The 15,722-nt window shown below is 41.4% G+C and overlaps 1 protein-coding gene across 8 annotated transcripts in view; it reads right to left on the reverse strand.

The window, feature by feature from the left end:
• SIN3A (SIN3 transcription regulator family member A) overlaps positions 1-15,722 on the reverse strand; it is a 71,487-nt gene that overhangs the window by 6,242 nt on the left and 49,523 nt on the right. For all 8 annotated transcript variants that reach the window (XM_083475582.1, XM_083475579.1, XM_083475584.1 and 5 more), the window contains exons 12-18: positions 8,829-8,945; positions 7,875-8,113; positions 5,906-6,089; positions 4,752-5,316; positions 3,274-3,443; positions 2,594-2,767; positions 956-1,048 (exon numbers count right to left, since the gene is read on the reverse strand). In XM_083475582.1, coding sequence (XP_083331708.1) covers positions 956-1,048; positions 2,594-2,767; positions 3,274-3,443; positions 4,752-5,316; positions 5,906-6,089; positions 7,875-8,113; positions 8,829-8,945 — 1,542 coding nt within the window. The remainder of the gene's footprint in view (positions 1-955; positions 1,049-2,593; positions 2,768-3,273; positions 3,444-4,751; positions 5,317-5,905; positions 6,090-7,874; positions 8,114-8,828; positions 8,946-15,722) is intronic.

A 15,722-nucleotide genomic window follows, 5' to 3' on the forward strand; every position in this document is an offset into this window, starting at 1 on the left:
AAATTCCACTGTCAAACAGCTCTTACTGTCAGGAAGTTCTTCCTAATGTTTAGGTGGAATCTTCTTTCTTGTAGTTTGGATCCATTGCTCCATGTCCGCTTCTCTGGAGCAGCAGAAAACAACCTTTCTCCCTCCTCTATGTGACATCCTTTTATATATTTGAACATGGCTATCATATCACCCCTTAACCTCCTCTTCTCCAGGCTAAACATGCCCAGCTCCCTTAGCCGTTCCTCATAAGGCATCGTTTCCAGGCCTTTGACCATTTTGGTTGCCCTCCTCTGGACACGTTCCAGTTTGTCAGTGTCCTTCTTGAACTGTGAAATAAGATTAGACCCTTCTGGCTTTGGAAGTGATCTTTGGCAATGCACAACAGTATCTTCTATGAGTAGCCTTGGCACTGAATAATATGTTGTGTGAACCTAAATATTTTGGAAGGACTTTTTGTTTGCTTTCAAGCCTAAGAATGCATGCAGTCATTGTTCCGCATGAAGACGTCATAGAAAAGCACTAGGCAACTCCAACTAAATATTGGAAATTGTTTGAGGTTCACCTTGTCTTGTTGTTTGTATGTAATGCTTCAAAATGCAACGTTTGGAATTAGGCACCTACTATGACTAATGTTTTCAGCTTGCTTTAAAAAAAATCAGTTATCTAGCGGTCACGAATGTTTCTGACCTGAAAGCACCTCATCAGATGAAGCCTGAATATACTGACTTACTTGCCTTTGTAAGGAGTTGTGCACACATATAATCTACTCATATTCTGAAGATAAACAGCAGCATCTGCTTATTACTATACACAGAAAAACTATACATGTTAAAATCTGAAAAAATCCACATAATAGAACCTGGACCTATTTTTACTGCACCTGAAGCGCTTCAGTAAAAATGCATATATGTTCCTTTGATAGCTGAAATTAAGAGCCACCAACCAACAGCAGTCCTTTTCTTACCTCAGCCTCAACAGGGTCATCAGAGTTCTCCTCTTCTGTGTCAAGCAGCTCAATAGTTAGCTGAACATGGTCTCTGCTCTGAACAAACATCAACTGCACAACAGAAGACAGTACTTCAGTAAGGAGCTCAATAATCCTCAGAGTTTTTATTAGGTACCCAAAGCCATATACATGCTATACAGGTTGAACTTGGCCCAGCAATGTAAAGCCACCTTGTTAGAGATCGAAGAAGGTTCAGATAAGCAGAGAGCTCACTTGAAAAGTTCTCTGCTGGAAGTCTACAGATGAGTCAGCCACTATCACCATAGCAACCATGAGTTTTCTTTAGGCTAGCAGCCTCCATCAAGAAACTGCATTATTTTGCCCTTAAGGTGAAAGTGAGGGAATTGCCCTCCCGGCTGCTAAACCATGCTGCAAGACCAGGCTGGACTGCTGAGTCCTTCGATTCACTGAGCAGGGGGGCTGGGCATTGCATTTTAAAATTAGTTCTGTGGCTACACTTTTCTGCTTCTCACTACCCCAGCTGTCTTTCTTCAGTTTCTGCTTGTTTCCCAGACTTGCTGACTACAGCAGGAAGCACTTCAGCTACAAATGATGGAGCTGAGTCCATCACCTGCTACGCTTCCCCCAACCCACAATTTTGGGTTTGAGGGGGGGAAAAGAGAAACCAAAAGCTTTATATCAACTTGCTCCAGCCTGTAGGGACAAATTTTTTAAAAAGGGGGGCATGGAAATTGCTGCAGGGAAGCAATGGGAACACAGAGCGAACTTCAGTGGAAGGAAACATTATATTTAACAGCAAATGAAGCTGTGGGTAGTGTGAGTGCAACTAATGAATGTCCATGCGCAAGGGAACTAGAGAGTTGTAGAGGAGAAAAATAATTGTGAAGAGCTGGTGGAAAAAACTGGGACTTTGGTGGGGCGCCTGTGTATCTGTAAGGGAGGTGGGGTGGGGGACAACATTTACTTAATAGAAAGAAAAGTGTAAGGGATCAGGAGTATAGTTAAGCCATGCTTAAGTCTGTCTAGTGTAGCATTTGGGAAAGTGATGAAGGTGGGGGAGAAGTGAAAGGCACTCTACTGACACCCAAGAAACCAAAATGAAAATGCTAAGAATAGCAATTCAGGGAAATGGAAGCCTCTGCCCGCACACAGGTGAGGCAGCCACCTTCTTTCTATGCTTGTTCAAAACAGAAAGAGCAGCTAATTGGGATCTGACTAAATACTGCTTCTGCCAGCTTGCGTCAAACGTACTATAAATCATTAGAAAAACAACTACATATATTTCACTAGTTAGGTGCTTGTTTGACGGAGCACAACAGCTTACCTGCATGTGGCCAAGAGCATCATTAAGCAACCACTGCTGCATACAAGCCTATAGCACCTTTTGCGATTTGTCTCTATGGCACTGGAACTGGTAGGTGGTTACGCCAATTGTGGTTGCAAGGGGCGATGGCAGAAGCCAGGTGAAATACCTGGTGAATTGCTCAGTAAGCATAATGCAATTTGGAAACATGCACATCCTTGGATGTTTTGCTAGCGTCAAAGAAGATCATCCCCATTCCGTTACCCCCACTCTAAGTACATCAGGATCTCTCTTCCTAGCTTTGTAAAGACTCCAAGACTTTTTTTTTTTACCTTAAAGCAGTTCTCATCTTGCATTAGCTGCTCAGCTTTGCGCTGGTATGCTGTCTCTACAAGGGACCGAGATGACTGTGATGACAGCAGGCCTCCGGTAGCTCCATTGCTGTTCTCAGCCAGGTACAGTTCTGTCACCTGTACACAGAGTTCGTCGCTCACAATGTGCTGAAGCTGTTGATATATCATATACAGGAGACATTACAATGCTTTCTGGTAACCAAAATTATCAAGTGCAAAAAACCCACATAAAATTGCAGCCTAAATCGTGCCAGAGAGAGAATTAACTACAGCTCACAAATGGCACATCATCCAACAGCAATTCCTTCTGCGGGTAACAAGTGTGGGTACAAGTTAATTTTTGTGTAACTTGATAAACCTTTATTCCATTAGCATACAGCCATAGCAAAATAAGACAAAAATACTAGAGTTTTGACTTTGACTTTGATAAACCACTTAGAGGCCTACTTTGGCATTAAGTGCTATATAAATCAATCACTCGCTCAAAATAGTTAAGACAAAAAGGTAACACAACCTCCTGGATTTCTCATCCCCATCTCCTCTGGTAGACAGATGAGGTTCAGCAGTAAGTGACTGAGCCCTGAACTGGTTTTCTAGAGCACAGCACTGACAAGACCTGTTCTTTCTTGAAAGCCCCAGATCCCCTGTCCCCTCCTCACCTGTCTAACAATACTCTGAATCAGCTTGTCCATGGTGAAGGCAATGTAGGCATGGATGGTGAACATCTCGCGAAGAGAGTCCTCATATTGCGAAGAGTCCATGTTGCCGTCCAGCAAGTTCCGCACCATGTCTAGGAAAGCTGGGTAGTAATCTTCCACATCGATATCCACTAAAAGGGGAAAGAAGGATGCTCCACGTGAGACCTGCTTCTCCCTCCCTCTCACCACCTGGCCATTAAATGTTGATATGGGCCAGTAGGAAGGTGGGAGATTATATTGGAGTTTGAGAAAAAGATTTGGAGGGAGAGACTGTGATGGAGTTTGGCCAATTTTGGGCAGAGTTTGGCTTTTAGATGGTGTTCCCCACTCTACGCAATCACATGTATACATGGAGCATACCCAGGAACGTAAAGAGGGAGACACCTGTCATTACTTAAAAATGCTTGAAGGGGGGCTGCTGGGATCTATCTATCTATCTATCTATCTATCTATCTATCTATCTATCTATCTATCTATGCCAGTCCTCTCTTGGCCACCTACACAGTCATACCTCGGCTCCCGAACACCAAGCTTCCTGCAGCCAATCAGAAGCCGAATGGACTTCCAGAACAGATTCTGTTTGACTTCCGAGGTACGACTGTATTTGTTTGGGATGTCATATCTTCCTTCCTTATCAGGTAGATGCAGAAGCCCATTTCCTTCTCTTCCCTAATGAGATACCTATTACTCACTGCTTGCTAGCAATGAGTTACCAAGATTTGAATCTTTCCATGTAACTGCTGAAACTTGCATTTTTTTAAATAAAAAAAATACTTTGTCCAGTTTTATTCAGTACCCTTTTAACTTTATTCTTGTCTGGGTCCTTCACTGGACTTAGCATTGTATCCTCCATTTCTTATCTCTCAACTTAAAAAATAAACAATAGTTTGAACCATTTATTGTTGTTTGGGTTATAATCATTAACCCATCCAGTTGAAGTTTTGGGGACATCAATCTCTGGCAGCAGAGGCAAACAAGCAACAGGGAAAGGAGAAGAGCAAGAGAATAGGAGTTATCCCTCTTCACTGCAGAGGAAGACCTATCCAGCATTCTGCTTGCAGGCAGTTCAGGAAAGCTTACTGGCTGGACAGAAAAGTTGCAGTCCCTTCCATTCCTTGCTCCCAGAGCCTGGCATTCAGAGCTATACACCTACTGCATCTGGAGCCTCCACATAGCTATAGTAGCTGATAGCCACTGGTGGATAAATTCATTGAGCTCAGAGCTAACACTCATTCTAAAGCCCCTTAAGTTATTGCCATCACTCTAGGTTGTAGCAGTTGACAAGGGCCTTTCTTGGCTGGAGCAAAAGCCAAACTGTGCTGATGGGAAGGAAGATGGCTCTTTACAACAGAAAGCGACCCCACCACTTCTGCCTTGGAGACCATTGTCAAAGACCAGCACCTGCCACGCTAGCCCCAGCCAAGTATGGGTGTACTCACTTGGCTCTTTCAACCGCAGCTGGATGGCAGGGCTGTCACTCTTGTCACGCTTGACACCCAGCACATCCCGCTCCCACTCCCTTTCCCGATTCTCCTCTTCAATCTGCCGTTCAGCCTGGTTGTATATTCGCAGCAACCGCAAGCAGAGGATCTGGTGGAGACGGAGGAAAATGTACCAGTTGTTGTTGACATAGAACAAGTTGTAGACTTCATCCATTCCACGCAGCTTCTGGGCTGCCGTGTTGCTGAAGAGCAGCTTGGCTTTAGGAGGGCTACTACCCCCCACACCATTGTGCTTTTTCACAGCCCCTGAGCCTTCGTCCACATCCATCTCTTCCTCTTCCTCCTCCTCCACATCAGACAGCTCGCCTCGCTGAGCAAAGAGCAGGTCTGGGATGAAGTGATACATGATCTGCTTGATTTTGTATTTGTCCTCTTTCTGGATGCCTGTCTGCCGCTTCACGTGGTGGATAATTAGAGAGGCAGCGTCATCCAGGATCTGTTTATCTTCGTAGGCTAAGGACAGGTGAGGGCCAATGTTATCTTCAGAAGTCTGCTCCTGCCTCTGAAAATCAGGAGAGAAAGAGCATGAAATCCACCTCCACATGGCTCTCTTCTCTCATCAGCTGAAAATCACTGCCTGGGCTGGACAGGAAAGTGCTCTACCCCAGTAAGTATAAAAAGATCTGTGCAACTAATTAAGTTTATACCAGGGGTGACCAACTTCCAAGAGACTGCGATCTGCTCCCACTATAAATAAACTGGCAGTGATCTACCCACTGGATTGACCAAAGTTGCTGAGCTTTTTTTTAGGGGGAGAGGCCAGAGTTGTTTTCATGTGACCAACCAGGATCAACCCATGATTGACCAGCAGCTTGCAATCAACCACTTGGACAGCTCTAGTTTATACAAAGCCACTCATCTGGAGGCCAGAGCAGACTTCATGGCACCCAAAAGGACCAGTTTCCTTGAAAGCTTTCCCACCATCGGTGCAGCTATTTCTCCTCTCCATCCGAAACCCTTTTGCCCACCACAGATTATAGTACAGTGGTACCTTGTGTTACAAATGCTTCAGGTTACACAACATCCTTTCCATCAATTGTCAATCAGGATGAAATAAGGTTGAAACAGAGAGGGCAAAGCCTCCAACCTACCTCATCGTAAATAGTCTCAATCTCGCTAAGAAGGCTTTTTGATCTTAAGACCTTGGTGTCATTTTGTTTAAAGTTGATGCCCTGGTGGTCAAGGGACTTCAGGTAGTATTTCTCATTCTGTTCCCGCCATACTTTGTTGAATCCTCTCTGGGCTTCTCTCCACTCCTCCTCTTTCATTTTTAACCTTAACAGAAAGAAAGGCAACATGGCCTGAGAGATGAGTACAGCCACGAGGACTAGCAGGAATAAAGCATCCTGCCTTTGACAGGCTTTAACATTCAAGGGATATTCAAGGCATTCGTGATTTGACCACATTCAGCATGGGAGAACACGAGTAGAAGGTGATGTAACACAGAAAATGGGCTACTTTGGTCTTGATCTCTACAGTCATACCTTGGGTTACAGACACTTCAGGTTGCGCATTTTCGGGATACGGAGCGCCAAAACCTGGAAGTACCGGAATGGATTACTTCCGGGTTTTGGCGCATGTGCATACGCAAAAGTACCAAATCGCAACCCGTGCGTGCACAGACGTGGTGCTGCGGGTCATGAACGTGCCCGAGAGACCACTGTATTATAATTCATGACTAGATCAGAACATTCCAGATTAATCACCATTGTGGATCTTTCCCTGTTTAAAAAAACATTCTCTACCATGAACAGAAGTTTACCATCCACTCTCTTGTAGCAGCTGCTTTGCTGTAGCTTCATTCGAATCCACAGCTAGCATGATGGACTTGGGTGCAGGAGATCCATGTTCCAAACCTCACTCAACTGTGCAGCTCACCACATGCTCTTGGTCTAACCTATGTCACAGGGCTTTTGTGAGGATAAAGCGAGCTAAACCCCATCCATGTATGCCACTTTGAGCTCAGTGGGGGGCGAGATACAAATGTGAGTGGTCACCAGCGTTGAGCTTCTCTGGGCCATAAGCAACGTGATGCAAGGGAGGCTGCCTTTGAGAATGGCCTGGAACTTGAGTGACTTTTGAATACAAACTGCAAGCTGGGGCTGAGTGCCCTGACTGCTGCACAGGCTCCTGGTCCACTCCTGGTCCAATTCAAAGTCTTAGCTTTGACTTTATATTTCTTTACAGATTGTGACCAGGTTACCTTGTAAGGACTGCTCTTTTGCATATACCTACCCAGCCAGAGATCTTTGTATGTGACCCTCAACTATGAACTCCTGTCAACATGACAGATGGCATTTTCCTTGCCTAGCTTTGGAATGTCCTCCCTGGAGAAGCTGACCTGGTGCCTTCTTTGGCATCTCTTTGGCACCGGGCCTTTTAATTTATTGTATTGATTATGTTTTTGTCTCTGTTGTGGAATTTGAGGCTGTGCATATATAAGAAAGAGATCTTTGACATTGGAATGGTCTCACCTGGGGGGCTGTGGACTCTCATTTCTTGGAAGTTTTTTAGCAGAGGTTGGATGGTCATCTGCCATGGATGCTTTAGCTGGGATTCCTGCACTGCAGGCAGTTCCAGCTCTAAGCTTCTATGATTCTATAATTCTATATATAGTACACACACTCACTTAATGGATATGTATTTTTATATTGCCTTTTAAATTACAGGCAGCCTCCCTTCACACTTGTTCAATATGTGTGCAACCTTATGCTCGTGAATTGTGCCAAACACAGAAGGGACCCTAAAACATCATAAAGATGTCACTGAAACGTCACTAAAAGGGTGGAATGGGGGGTGGGGCGTTGCAGGCTTTTTCAATGTGTTTCAATTATATACAGTTTAACTGGTATTTGCAGGGCCTTGGAATGTAACTCCCACGTAGGCAAGGGTCTACCTGAAATTGCTTTTTAAATTGTGCAATGAATCATCAGTCACACTGAGAACCTTGCTAAATGACAGGACAAAAATGCCACCCAAAAAACCATCATTAAAAAGCAGCACTTGGGAAAACTGAAAAAGGAGGGGGATGAGGGAGCTCCACCTGCATTTCCCAGTTACCTTTTCAACACAATAGGGACTGCGACGGCTGGGTTCTTCCTAAGCCCATCAATGATGTCAGCTGCCTTGTCAGCATATATCCTCTGCAATGCCTTGCGATGAATAACTTCTGAGGAGCCGCCCAAAGTGTTGTCCAGCCGGAATTTGGCCTGCTCCTCAGCTGATAAGCGTGAGAGTTTCTTCTGTATCGTCTCTAGGACTCTGATGGTCGCTAGGTTGGTCTCCAAGACAACATCCAGCTGAAATTGAGAGCATGCATCAGCCATGGCTTATAGCAATCAACTATAAAAACTATAAAAAATAAACAAATTCTGGAATATGTGGGAATGGGGTTCTTACATATAGTACAAAAGGCTTTTCAACACTGTGTAAGATGGTGGAAACTGAGATGAAAAGCAGAGCAATAGATCCAAACAAAACCCTTATTCACATCCAATAGTCTTTAAATCTAATTTTTTGGTGGGTGGAGGGTGCTATTGTAATAGGTAATTTAATTTCTATGTGAAGCAAAACATCAAACCTATGAGCCTGCAGCTACTCACTTTTCAGGAGATGCACATGGCAGCAAGCAAAGTTTTGACAAGTATTATATCTGGGAGGGTAAGATAGGAAAACTATAGCAAACCACCATGATATTAGTATTGTGCATTTATACAGCACTGAGTGCTCAAAGCACCTCACATACACAACCATAGTCAATCCTTACAACAACCTTGCAAGGCATGCTGGTATTATTACCCCATATTACAGAAGCAGAGGTGAGTCTTTTAGGCTCCTACTCTGTTTGTTGTGGGAGCAAGGTTCAAATTGGTGGCCTTCCTTCTCACAACCCACACTCTTGGTTACTGCTTTACACCAAAGCTATCAAGAACTATTCGTTCATCAAAGCAGATATTAAGTCAACCTAACATAGTATCAAAAGCTTCCCATGACATTAAGCTCTGATATAGCTACCTCAAATCGTTCATCCTCACACCGGTAGATGTGCTCTTCATACTGAGTCTTCTTGGAGCTCACAAACGTGGAATCTTCAGACCAGGATGGAAAGGAGACCCAGGTGTCATTCAAAACCTTAGGAGGAGAGAGAAGCATCTCATTTAAGAGTAGCCAGATACCGATAATTCTAGCTCCTACATAAAGTAAATTCTTACAGATTTGTGGGAACTGTCATAGATGTACAAGAAAGGGCAACAACAAAAGATTTTCTGAATTTTTGATCCATTGGTCAGTTTAGTTGTAAGATTAAAAGTAATAGAAACCATCATGCTTTGAGCAAAACTCAATAGGAGCGCTTGAGCTCCACCTGCAGGACCACAGTAACAGTCATTTCTATTTCTGCCTAACACACTATAACATGCCTTGGATTTTAAGAAGACTAGACTTTGCAATCCACACATAAAATCACATGACAGTACCTCAGAGTGGCTCTACACTTTATGAGATGAGCACAGTTGCTATGGACGTATCGGCACTGACACTGGTGTTTCACAAAGTAAATATGCAAAGTGTAGATAACATGCACAGGCCTTTAAACCCAAGTGTGCCCACGCCTGCACTTTATGCACGTTCTGTAGAAACCACTCAAGTAACACCAGGAGACACACAACAATAAAATAAGCTTTACTGTACTTGCCAAAGGCCATGACAAAATCATACCAACACTGTGAGGAAAAAGAAGTATCTATATAATTATATATAAAAAGCAGAGCCACTGCCTGAACCATCAAGATCATAAAATGCAAATGCTCGTGTAGAATGGGGGCGTCACACAGCTTGCGAGAGTTTCCTATTTAGGTCTCTGAATCTCCCTTACAGTTTACTGCAATTTTGTCCAGGTTTTTCTTCCCGATCTTTCTTGCCACCAGCGCGAAGAGGGCCACGTTATAAGTCACTGGAGCATTAGCATCCCTGAGCAGCCATAGACCCCTCTCTGCCAGGGAGAGACAGCTTTCCTGGACAACCAAGAGATTTAGAAAGTGTCTCCTAGGTTCTGAGTATAGTGGGTACTATAATAAATAATGCTGGGTGTCCTCCACTCACAATTGCCCACAAATAAAATATCTATCTGTGTATGGAACCCTATTATAATGCCCATACAGGACAGCAGAGGGCATTCCTTGGAAACACAGCTCAGCAAAGGAAGATCCTAATGAAGCTAGCCAAAGTTTAGACAGGGAGTTGGCTCTCAAATGCACCGTTTATAAGAGTAGAAACCACAGGGAACTTCTGAGGATTTGATTACTTGAAAATCCCGTTGAGATTCTGTCCAGTAACACCAGTCCCTTAGTTGACACTTGTCTATGATCATGATCTCATTTAGCTCGTGGAAATGATAGTAATTCAAGTTACACTGAATGTTTGATTTCCACCAAAGTTAAATGTGGGACCATGTCATTGATATAGAAATAAAAAAGTGTACAAATTTGTTTTACTCCACAGGTCAATTTAAAGGGCTTAGACAAGAAATATGCACACAGACAGAAATTAATTTTTGCAACTTGAAGAAAGGTGCATACAGTTTAAGTTGCATAAGGCTGACCAAATTTGCAGTGCAAAGAATTCCTGATTTGGAGGCCTAAAATGAGACACATGTTTTTCTTATCTTAAAGCACTATGTAGATATCAACCCAGAGAAAATAACCTAATAATGATGCATTTTTTTTGTCTCCATGCTCAACTCTAACATTCTTTCTAACCTCAATATAGGCCATGTCAAACTTTTTTTTTAAAAGGACCCAGTACAGGTAAGATAAAGGTAAAGGACCTTTGGACAGTTTAAGTCCAGTCAAATTCAACAATGGGGTGCAGTGCTCATCTTGCTTCAGGCCGAGGGAGCCGGTGTTTGTCCGCAGCTTGGTCTCTTGAAAATGAGCACCATCTTGCCAGGGTGAGTTTTTAGGTGCATGTAGGCTCTTGACAAGATGAAGACCCCTGCCATAATGCCATTTCAGACACGCCCTTGACATCATATGATTTATCTTTCTTTTCCCCAAAAATTTTGTATTGGGTTTTCACAAAATTAACACACACACACACACACACACACACACACACACACACATATCATATCCTTATTAAAACTTATCTTCTTAACATTGTTGACTGACGTCCTCATGTCCCCCTAGTTGGGTTTCAATGCAAATCATTTTAACGGTTTTCCAAATAAAAATTCTTAAAATCTTAACTTAATCCCTTAACATCAGTCAATCTTCCCAATTCAGCATTAAACATAATAATTCCTCACATTACTTATTTAAACCATATGTCAGGAGTGCTCTGATGGTGTTTCCTGCTTGGCAGGGGGTTGGACTCGATGGCCCTTATGGTCTCTTCCAACTCTATGATTCTATGATTCTATGAAATCCTAGACCTAGTTGGTAATTGCAAGCTTTTTCCAATTATTTTAACTTGATGTATTTAGCTAAATAGTCATTGAATTTCTTCCATTCTTCCTGATACTCCTCCTCATTCTGATCGCAGACTCTTCCGGTCAGGTCAGCTAGCTCCGAAAAGTTCATCATCTTCATCTGCCATTCTTCCACAGTTGGTAGTTCTTGCATTTTCCACTTCTTAGCTAATAGTATTTGAGCAGCAGTTGTAGCATGCAAAAATAATTTAACATCTTTCTTGGGCAATTCCAAACCTGTTATTCCAAGAAGAAACGCCTCTGGTTTCTTTATAAATGTATATTCCAACTTTTTTTTCAATTCTTTATAAATCTTTTCCCAGAAGTCTTTCACCTTGGGGCAGGTCCACCACATGATAAAATGTTCCTTCTTTTTCTTTACATTTCCAACATAGATTATCACAGTTATGATAAATCTTTGCTAGGGGTCAAATGCCATCTATACATCATTTTCATTATATTCTCCTGTAACATTGTACGTACATGTGGTGAAGGTGAACCTGACCCCTTTCTTCCACAGTCTTTCCCAATTCTTGAACATTATGTTGTGTCCTACATCTCTTGCCCAATCGATCATTACTGATTTAACTTGTTCATCCTTTGTATGCCACTCCAACAGTAACGTATACATTTTAGACAGATTTTTAGCTTTAGAATCCAACAACTCTGTCTCCAGCTTAGATTTTTCCGAGGCAAAACCATTTTTCTTGTCTATTTTATACAATTCATTAATCTGGTGGTAATGTAACCAATTTAACTTATCTTTAACTTGATCAAATGGTTTTAGTTTGTAGTCTTCATTATCTTCCAGTAATAAATCTGAATATCTCAAGCATTTTATTTCCATATTTAACTTTTTCTGGGCCTTCGCCTCCATTGGTGAAAGCCATCTGGGCATCTTCCTTTCTAAAAGATCTTTGTCTTTTATCCAAACATTGTACAGTGGTGCCCCGCAAGACGAATGCCTCGCAAGACGAGAAACCCGCTAGACGAAAGGGTTTTCCGTTTTTCGATGCGCTTCGCAAGACGAATTTCCCTATGGGCTTGCTTCGCAAAACTAAAAAGTCTTAATAAAAAAAATCCTTTCAGTAGCACCTTTAAGACCAACTAAGTTAGTTCTTGGTATGAGCTTTCGTGTGCAAGCACACTTCTTCAGATACCACTGAAGAAGGTGAGTATCTGAAGAAGTGTGCTTGCACACAAAAGGTCATACCAAGAACTAACTTAGTTGGTCTTAAAGGTGCTACTGAAAGGATTTTTTTTATTTTGACTATGGCAGACCAACACGGCTACCTATCTGTAACCAAAAAGTCTTGCGAGTCTTGCGATTTCCCCCCTCTTTCCCTAAGCCGCTAAGCCTTTACTATCCACTAAACCGCTAATAGCGTTAATCCGCTAATAGGGTTGCTTCGCAAGACGAAAAAACCGCTAGACGAAGAGACTCGCGGAACGGATTAATTTCGTCTTGCGAGGCACCACTGTACAACAATTTCCTAATTAAATGATTTTTAAATGCATTATCGGCCTTTACCTTATCATACCATAAATATGCATGCCATCCAAATACATTATCAAATCCCTCCAAATCTAATATATCTGTATCTTCTAATTGTATCCATTCTTTAATCCAACAAAGCGCTGCTGCCTCAAAATAGATTTTCAAATCTGGCAGGGAAAATCCCCCTCTTTCTTTAGAATCCGTAAGTAATTTCTATTTTATTCTGGGGTTTTTCCCCTGCCAGATAAATCTAGATAAAGCTTTCTGCCATTCTTTAAAACATTTCACATTATCTATAATTGGGAGAGCTTGAAACAAAAAAATCATCTTTGGCAACACATTCATCTTAACTACTGAGATCCGGCCCATTAATTAGCTTTGACCATATCTCCAAATCGCTCTTAATTTCATTCCATAATTTCTCATAATTATCATTGTACAAGTTCAGATTTCCCCCAGACAGGTTCACCCCCAAATATTTAACTTTTTTCACAAAATCTAGGCCTGTCTTTTCTTGTAAAGTTTTCTTTCATCATTGTCCAGATTTTTCTCTAATACTTTGGTTTTGCTCTTGTTTAACTTAAATCCCGCTACCTGCCAAATTCTTGTATCAGCTCCAGAGCTTTTACTGCACTGGAGTCTGGATCTTGTAATGTCAATACTAAGTCATCAGCAAAGGCTTTTAATTTATATTGTTTGGATCCTACTGTAATACCTTTAATTTGTTCATCATTTCTAATCATACTTAGCAAGACCTCTAGGACCGAAATAAACAGCAGAGGGGAAAGTGGGCACCCTTGCCTGGTTCCCTTCTCTATTCTGATTTCCTCCGATACCACATTATTTACAATAATTTTAGCTTTTTACTCTTGATAGAGCGCTTTAATACCATTTAAAAAGTCTTGACCAACCCCCATGTTATAAAATTATGTAAATAAAACTCCAAGATACATTGTCAAAGGCCTTCTCTGCGTCAATATACATTAACATTACTTTACAGCTCTTTCTTGCTTCCAATTTTTCCAAAATATCCACAACATTTCTAATATTATCTTTCATATGCCTTCCAGGCAGAAATCCTGCCTGGTCCTTGTGGATATACTTAGATAAAACTTTCTTTAGCCTGTTGGCCAATATATTTGCAAAAATTTTATAATCCACGTTAAGTAGGGAAATTCGTCTGTAGTTCTTGACATTGGATCTATCTTGACCCTGCTTGGGAATCAGAGTAACATATGCTTCCTTCCAGGTTTCAGGTGCTTTGCCCCCTCGTAGAATCAGATTACATAATTCTACCAGAGGTTGGATAAGCCAGTCTTTCAATATCTTATAGTATTTCGCTGATAGACTATCTGGTCCCAGTGTCTTGCCAAGTTGCATCGAGTTTATTGCCTGTTCCACTTCCTGTCTTGTGGTTAGACCCTTTAGTAGGATCTTTTTATCTTCTGGAATCTTCTGCAAACCATTAATCTTAATAAATTGCTCAATTTTTACCAAGTCCTCTTTATCCTTTTTATACAGTTGTTTATAATATTTATAAAAATATTTCTTATGTCTGCAGGGTTCTCTACAGATTTTCCGTCTGTTAGAATATTTGTGATAGTACTTTGCTTTTGTCTCTTCTTTAATTGCCAAGCCAATAGTTTCCCACATTTATTTGCAGATTCAAAATTTCTTTGTCTCATCCTTCTCAACGTCTATTCTATTTCTATTTACTAACTGTGAATACTGAACCTGTAAGGCCTTAATTCCTTTTTGTATCTGCAGATTCTTTGGATTTCCTCTGAGCTTCTTCTCTTTATCTTTTAATTGGTCCATAATTATATCTTTTCTCTCATTCTGTAACTTTCTCCTAACTGAATTTTGTTGTATCAGAAACCCTCTCATTACTGCCTTGCTAGCGTCCCAAATAACCCTTGTTTCCGTTCCCTGGTTCATATTAAGTTCAAAATAATCCTTTAGGGTTTTTTGGCCTTATTAACAATTGATGTACTTCTCAACAAATCATCATTCATTTTCCATCTGAAGGAACCCTGTACAAACATTTCCAGGTCCATAAAAACTGCATTGTGATCAGAGCAAGTTTTAGGGCAAATTTCCGTTTTTGTTACTTTAGGAACCAAGTCTCTGGATATCCATAAGTAGTCTATTCTCAAAAATACTTGATTTGCATCTGAAAAAAAAAGGGAAAGTCTTTTTCCATTGGATTTCTGATTCTCCATATATCTGACAAATCAAATTTATCAGTTAAGTCAAAAAAAGTCTTGGGTAATCTGCCAGATTTTTATACCTTTGATCTCTGAGTCCTATCCATCAAAGTAGACGCAACTCCATTCAAGTCCCCAATCAATATTAATTTGTAATCCATATATTCCAAAAGACTTGTTTCCAAATTCATGAAAAAGTCCACTTTGCCATCATTAGGTGCGTAGATAGCTAGTAACAAATATTTCTCGCCTTGTGCTGTAATTTCAACTGCTATGTGTCTTCCTTCCTCATCTTTAAATGCCAATTTTGGATTCCATTTTTCCTTAATATAGAAAACCACTCCTCTTTTTATAACTTTGTCAGAAGAAATAAATTATTGTCCCAATCTTTTGTTTATTAACATTTTTCTATGTAGTCTTGTGATGTGGGTTTCCTAGAATCATAGAGTTGGAAGAGACCACAAGGGCCATCGAGTCCAACCCCCTGCCAAGCAGGAAACACCATCAGAGCACTCCTGACATATGGCTGTCAAGCCTCTGCTTAAAGACCTCCAAAGGAGGAGACTCCACCACACTCCTTGGCAGCAAATTCCACTGTCGAACAGCGCTTACTGTCAGGAAGTTCTTCGTAATGTTTAGGTGGAATCTTCTTTCTTGTAGTTTGGATCCATTGCTCCGTGTCTGCTTCTCTGGAGCAGCAGAAAACAACCTTTCTCCCTCCTCTATGTGACATCCTT

The sequence above is a fragment of the Podarcis liolepis genome (genome assembly GCF_965112155.1).
Source record: "Podarcis liolepis genome assembly, chromosome: 14".
Classification (NCBI taxonomy): domain Eukaryota; kingdom Metazoa; phylum Chordata; class Lepidosauria; order Squamata; family Lacertidae; genus Podarcis; species Podarcis liolepis.